The 7,256-nt window shown below is 34.2% G+C and overlaps 2 protein-coding genes across 7 annotated transcripts in view; one reads left to right on the top strand and one right to left on the bottom strand.

The window, feature by feature from the left end:
• The window catches only part of LOC107099035 (dynactin subunit 1-like), a 15,267-nt gene extending 14,268 nt beyond the window's left edge, over positions 1 to 999 (bottom strand). For all 6 annotated transcript variants that reach the window (XM_015396963.1, XM_015396964.1, XM_015396967.1 and 3 more), the window contains exon 1: positions 858 to 999. The gene's annotated coding sequence lies outside the window, so the exon portion shown is untranslated. The remainder of the gene's footprint in view (positions 1 to 857) is intronic.
• LOC107099037 (tudor domain-containing protein 7B-like) overlaps positions 1 to 7,256 on the top strand; it is a 34,505-nt gene that overhangs the window by 1,184 nt on the left and 26,065 nt on the right. Inside the window, exons 2-4 of the mRNA XM_015396969.1 lie at positions 3,094 to 3,327; positions 5,188 to 5,391; positions 5,472 to 5,616. Coding sequence (XP_015252455.1) covers positions 5,188 to 5,391; positions 5,472 to 5,616 — 349 coding nt within the window. The 5' untranslated portion in view covers positions 3,094 to 3,327. The remainder of the gene's footprint in view (positions 1 to 3,093; positions 3,328 to 5,187; positions 5,392 to 5,471; positions 5,617 to 7,256) is intronic.

Raw genomic sequence — 7,256 nt, 5'->3', positions numbered from 1 at the left:
TACACCAAATAAATAAATAAAATAAAACCTTTCCTTCAGAAACAGAAAATATGACAATAACTTTTCCCAATCCAAACACACTATCATCAAATCCAACATCAAAAAAATCTAAACAATAAACATTCTAGATTAAAAATGTTTTTTCTAAAGATCAACAGAGTTAACACATGCTACATACCCAGGTGTTCAATGATATCTAAATAAACATCTTACTACTATTTCCTGAAAACAGTTTATACAGTTATTGTACTGAAAATCTGGAACCTACAAAACCAACTTGTAGATCCTGTAAAGGACTTTAAAGGTTGATAAAACCTTTCAATTATTGGCACAATACTGGAAACTGGTTTAATTTAGGGTGTTATACTTTTAAGAGCCCTGAATGATACGATATATGCAAGTATTTGAAAATGGTTTGTTGTTCTTTTCTTCTCCTTAGCTGTTTTGCCAGATCATGTCGTAAATTCCTATGACTTTTTCCGACTTAGTTTTTATATTTACATTAAGATATTAACATCAATAATATAAATAAAAGGCTGCATTAAGTAAGACTAAAATGATCATGTTTTAAAAGTGTTTAAAGTGAATAAGGTGCAGCATAAAGTCCATATTAGCCACCCAATTGCTAATGCTGCACTGCTAAAGAAAGGTCGTGGAACGCAAAATTCCCGAGTTAATAAATACCATATGAAAATAAGTTACTAGTTGATAAAGAAACTATTTAACAATAATTCATAAAATAATGTATAGGATATAACGATGTAGCTAAAAAAAAAAAGAAGTTGCTTAGCTAGCTAGCTGGCCCGTTATGAGGTGGAAATTAGCCAATTATGGCAAAAACAAATAAATCAGCTCACCGGGCAAACAGAGATATCTGTTGTTAAATGTAGTCCTTTCAAGCTTTCATCGAAACATTAAAATCCGCTGTTGTCAGTTTTGGGATGTTCTACTTTGCTAATCCGACTATTTTCCGGCTTCTGACAGCTGGTTTCCGCTATCATCACCAAACAATAAAAAATCCAGCAATTATGGGAACTTGCGCCCCTAACGGTAAGGCGTAATTATGTTGAACAACTAGGGTTTTCCCTTGACCTGGACTGTGTTTGTCATTGACATAAAGTTTGTCATAATCACTTTGAGTTGTTATGTTATAAGTTGAATTACAAATATTAGAAATATAAAGAAAAATCTAAATAAGTTTATAAAATGTTAATGTAACCTTTGCTGTTTTTTATAAGGATGTTTAAGAATATTTGTAAATAAAGTGAATTCTACAGCCAAATATTATTACAAGAGTCAGCTTATATTCGCTTTATAGTTTTAAAATATAGCTTAGTAAATATTTAGATGTGTTATTTGATATTGTTTTTTAAACATTAACATATGCCAGCTTTAAAACAATAACATTTTCAGATATATTAGGCAGTGTTTTGCTAATGATCTGTCATTAAATGCATTTATTTGTATATAGTAAATGATCATTTAAACTCATAGGTGTTTGGGTTTGTAAATCCCAAGACAATCTAATTTATTCATCAAATAGATATTGGTCAGGTTGTTCCAATTTTTATAGCTTTTAATAGCTTTGTAGTTATGTAAGGGATAATAATAAGCATGGGACAGGAGATGCTATTGTGAGCTCATTTAGACCACACCCCATTTGACATTAATCTCGATTGAATGCTCTTTGTTTTAAGACATTTGATCAATTGACATTGATTTCTTTGCCAAATTTATGTCAATTCCATATTTCATCAAATATTCCCTCATTATGTGATTTTCTCAAAATTGTATCAATTTATTTTGAAGTGCATCAGTCCCTCTTGCAAAAATCTACTCATTTGGAAAGTTATGTCGGGCGTATTCTTAAGGGACGGGATGGTGCCCTCATGCCAGCTGCCATCTGAACCCCCCAATCATAACTGTGACGATTATTAACCAAAAACTTTTAGTTTAATCAGATTACAAGACATTTATACCCCCCCCCCAAAAAAAAAATAAAATAAAATAAAGTACAATGATATTCAAGTAAAAGTTTTCTAAGTAAAACCAGCTGATTGCATCAACTCATTGACTCCTATTCAAATTTATAAGAAAATAAACTTAGACAAAACAATGTTTAGTAAATCATACCCCAATATATTAGTGGTGAAGTTAACACTATAGCAGTTTATGTCTAAATATTTAGCTCTACATGATTTTAGCCTACATTATTAAATATTTTGTCACCGATATATAACTTCTATTTATGCATGTTATAGTTAAATCGAACCAATAAATAGCCACTCTTTTTATTTTACTTTGAAACATGGAACATCTGCTTATATTTATTGTTTATTGAGGATACCCATTAACTGTAGTTTAACACTTTTGCTATTCCTTATGGGGTCCATACCAATATTCATGCAAGAAAAGAGAATTAAACAAATAACATCAACTTAATATAGAAATATAAAATAATAATAGAAATACAGAAAGAGAAATAAAACAATAAATGAAAATGTACTTAAAAATCCACTATGCTGCTTTAGTCAGTTTAGGTGCTCCATACTACAAAACTAACATAACTTAAATTTAACAAATCTCCCTACATTACTTTATCAATATACTACAATAGATAACAACACTGTTTTTTATTACATATTCACACACATTGTAACATAATAGTCACTAATGATCCCATTAATTCTTATATACTATTTTAACAATTGCCCATTATTATCTAATGTGTACATACATACATGCATGTACGCAGAAATGCGTAACCAATAATAGTTTTTTTCATACAATCTTAAAAATGTGTATATATATATATATATATATATATATATATATATATATTGCTTTATATATATATATATATATATATATTGCTTCAATAACACTTTATCAAGAGCATTTTTATCTATTGCATTGTTTAAAAGGAACTACTGTATATGTCTGACTTCTATCTATTGTGTATCTCTAAATTATTAGGTATAAAAACTGCTTAAAATGATTGATTAAAAATGTTTGTTTACAGTCTCTACTTTTAACTTTAAAGTTAAAATTTTATATCCTGTTTATAAGACTGCAGGAATTTGAATTCCTTAGTGTTGCAGCTTCTGGAAAGGATAGCTCTGTAATTAGCCGAAGGGCCCATCATCCGCAGGCGGCCAATCAGGTGACGGACGGGAGGGAGGGAGGCTGTTCCCGGAGCGGCTGCCACCCGGCCTGGCAATCAGTCGCACGGGACACCGAGCCCCGGTCGGCCACCAGCTCAGTCCCGTGGCGGTGACACCTCTGACAGCGGCTCCAGACTTCACCACCTCGTTTCTTCTCACCAAGGTCTTGAAGCTTTTCTTACTTTTATCGATGTTCATTAACTTTAAGACAAAGTTGGGCTCAGTGTGTATTTTGTGTATTCTGATTGTGAGATGACTTTAAATCAAGTTAGGCAGGACGCAGAATTGTACTTCCGGTCAGGGGTTTCAACTCTATTTCCAACCTGAGTTAAAATAAGCTTCTATTGTTTTATTCTGAAGGGACTTTTACCTACTTCCGGTTCGCTAAGCGCTTTGTTTTAGTGAAATGTTTGAGCCGTTGGGAGGATTTATCTACAAGTAGCGTAAGGAAACGATACCGAAACTAGATAATGTAGCTGATCCTAGGGGGTTCATTTTTAATCCGAAGGTTTTGCCTCAAATTAAAAAAATAGAATAAATACGTGGGAAGTTAGAGGAAAGCAGCCTGGTGTCTTGTGGAGGTTGTGGAACTGGAGTGACAGCGTTACGTCAGTTTCCCACATCAACAAGTGATCGATACAATTCAATGAGACTTTTCTCCTCCGGAATATTAAATAACACTTAATCGTATCTGCATATTTTGTTGCAATCTTTTGTTATAACGTTATTATAACCTTTTTCATCTGTCAGATCTCGCCTGTTTAAACTAAAGCTGCCGGATCAGGGTGTGTCCCCCCCAAGTCCAACACAGTCCAGATCTTTCTCTGTAACCTACAATTGTATCATATTGAATAAAGATGCTTTTGAATTGATGAAAAACATTAAAGTTTCCATGGTTCTAGTCTTCTACTGTTTTTAAAGGGCTGTATAAATAAATACAATGAAATTAAATATGATTAATGAATTGCCATTGGATATATAAGGAGCTAAGATTGATCAAGTTAGTCAAATTAAGCTTTTGGATTTTATTGGTCATGAAAATATTTCCTGCAAATTTCTAAAGTAGCTAAAATAAGATTATTTGAACTGAAAGGCCCTTTATCTATTATATATTTCTTTGATTTTCTATATTGGACTTATTGTATAGAAATATGGGGAAATATTTATAAAACACACATAAGGTTTGTTAAAATAATATTTTACTCATTGAGTTACAAATATTAAAATTTGATGATTTAACTGATTACAGTTCTGTATATTGAAATTGATTTACCAGCTTCATAAGACAGGTGTTGCAATATTCACAAAAGATTTCAGAAAAGGCAAAGTAAATATAATTTAAAAAGATTTGAAATCTTTATAAAATCAAGGTTCAGAACTTAAGTATTGGAGTGATGTGCTTCTGTTATGGAATCCCTTTATGGAAAAATGTGGATAAAAAAAAAAAAAAAAAAGCTAAATCTCTTACTGTGTTTAAAAAAACATGTAAGAGACACAATGAAACAAATGAAAAAAAGATTAAACTTGAAAAATGTTAACAAAGCTCATGTTTCGGTATTTATTATGCAAATATTATTGGTTTAATACGTTTTGTTTCTTCATTCTGCTCCCTCTCATTATGTTTAAATAAATAAATAGATATCAGATTTGTTTCCGTCTTAAGCTAGAGAACGTCTACAAGAAATAACAGACTTGTTTATGTTTACAGACAGTGAAATGATTAAGTCCGCCATATTTGTTTTGTCATTATCCAAAATGATAGTTGGCGAAACAAATATGTTTTTTGACTTTATGAAAGATGCAAATATCTTGAGGCATTCTTCTCAGTCCGTATCATCTCAGTTACAGCAAACCTGCAGGTTTACTGTAACTAACTGACATCACTTTGTCATCAAGCATTTTTTATTTTCTCCTAAAATACTTTACTACCTTTTCTCATATTAAGCTGTTATGTGTTTTATATTCCTGGTGCATTTGGTACCTTTTTTTTGCTATTTCTTTTTTTTTTTGTTTATCATCCCAGATGGCTGAAGTGGAGTTGGCGAAAAGGACCCTTCAGGCCATTATCCAGGCCAACAGAGGTGGAGTGTCCTTGTCCCGCCTGCAGTCGGAGTACAAGGAGCTAACAGGAGAACAGATCCCGCACAGACAGATGGGATATAACCACCTGGAGGCTCTGTTAGCCAACATGTCCTCTGTTCGCATGGAGAGGAGAGGTTCTGGAGAGGCGAGTGACACCAGAACAGATGAGTATCTATAATTCGATAAAGTTAATCTTGATGTAAACATTTACATCTCTTCCTCCAGATGTTTTATGCTTCTTCTGGTGCTAAGGAGGGAGGACACACAGCCAAGGTGGTGGCCCGACAGCGAAGCTCCAAGAAAACAGGCAGACACCACATGGTCAACACCCAGATGAGGGTTAAACCGGCTGTTCCTCTAGTCCTCAATGGTAAGATTTTGCCAAACTGTTATTTATCCAAAACTGTAAGTTATTAAATAAATAAATGCTACAGGACACTTAAAATGCTTGACATTAACCTCCAACCCATAAAGCATATCCATTAATAGCTTTCAGTAACAAACCCCCTAAACACCAGATGTCATTTAGACTTTGGTTTTTAGGCTAAATCTGGTTGGTCTGTCTTAGACTCAATTTAGTCCAGAAATTTGGGCAAGGTTTTTGTCGTGTTGAAAATTGGGCTCTGATTGGTCGGTCTGATTTTGTCCCACTTTAGTCCAATAATAGATGTTGAAAACCCAGTTTTCAATGTCTTTTCAATGACCAGAAAATTGCGGCTTTTCAGCTTTCACTTTTCAACCAAAACCAAATGGATATAAAGTCATCTTTAAATGTCTATTCAACCAATTTTTGCTCGGTGGGTAAAAAGAGCTGAGTTTGTGTTTGAGGGCAGCAACAGACCCAATCATTGTTCACACGTCAGTATAATATAAGTGGCAGCAGTTAAGTGAGTGCACTTAAAATATTAGCACTTCTACAAATGGCATCCAGCCTTGTAACATTTAGCAGTTTTGACCTAACAAAGATGACATGTGGCTCACAAATGAGTCCATCCTAGGCTCCTTTTTATTTAATCCTGTAGAATTCCCATAGTTCAAATCCTAGATCATTACAACACCTTTAACCACATGTATGCTGAGCAGAGTCCTGCACCAGGTTGGGTTTCCGTATAACACGTACATCTACAGGTAGAAAATACTCCGTGTATTTCATGGGTGCAGGCACAGGTATAAATGAACAAAATGCTGGTATGATAGAGTTACAGCATGAATTATGCTTATTTCTATTTTCTTATTTATTAACTCTACATCTTAGAAAATACATTTTTTAGAATATCCAGATAACAGTATTGTAACAGCGCCCATACAAAGTCCCGTGAAACTGGGTTTTTATTCCAAAAACACGAGTTGCCATTTTCCGAGGCTGCAACTGCCACCTCTCAAAGGATCTTCATTCCTTAAACTTCCCACCTCTAACGCCCAGAACCTCCCACTCCTGGTCCTGCTGCACTGCCAGTCTCCCACCCATGTGACCGACACTACCACATGTGAGCGAAACTAATATGGGCAAAAATAAGAACATTAAATATAACAACGTCAACCCCAAAACAGAACCATAACAGTATTTTTTCAGCAACAAGACAAACTTTCTTACTTCCGCCAATTCTCAGCTGTTAAGCTGTGAATGCAGATGGGGATAATTGCGGGTCATGGGTCGGGTCTCGGTTCTGGGCTCTAAGGTTGGGGGCAGATACAGTTTTGAAAAATCAGACCCGCTCAGGATTCTGATGCTCATGACACAAAACTCATATTCCTTCATCACCAAATGACCACCGTTGTGTTTTTTTGTTTTTTTTTTGTTTTTTGCTTTTTTTTACAAACTGAACATAATATTAATCGGCAAACTGGTCAAATGTTGGTTCATCACTCAGCTACTCCCAATGAGGCTGAACACAGAAGAGGATACATATGTGTTAAACAAGCTGATCTTCTATTTCATGATTCAGGAGAGCTTGCATATGAGCTTTGGTCAAGAGAAAATGTTTAAAAAGCCAGAAACTGCAATTCAGG

This window comes from Cyprinodon variegatus, unplaced genomic scaffold (genome assembly GCF_000732505.1).
Source record: "Cyprinodon variegatus isolate N-32 unplaced genomic scaffold, C_variegatus-1.0 Scaffold831, whole genome shotgun sequence".
Taxonomy (NCBI): domain Eukaryota; kingdom Metazoa; phylum Chordata; class Actinopteri; order Cyprinodontiformes; family Cyprinodontidae; genus Cyprinodon; species Cyprinodon variegatus.
The sequence above is the reverse complement of the archived record's forward strand: the minus strand, read 5'-3'. Positions and strand labels throughout refer to the sequence as shown.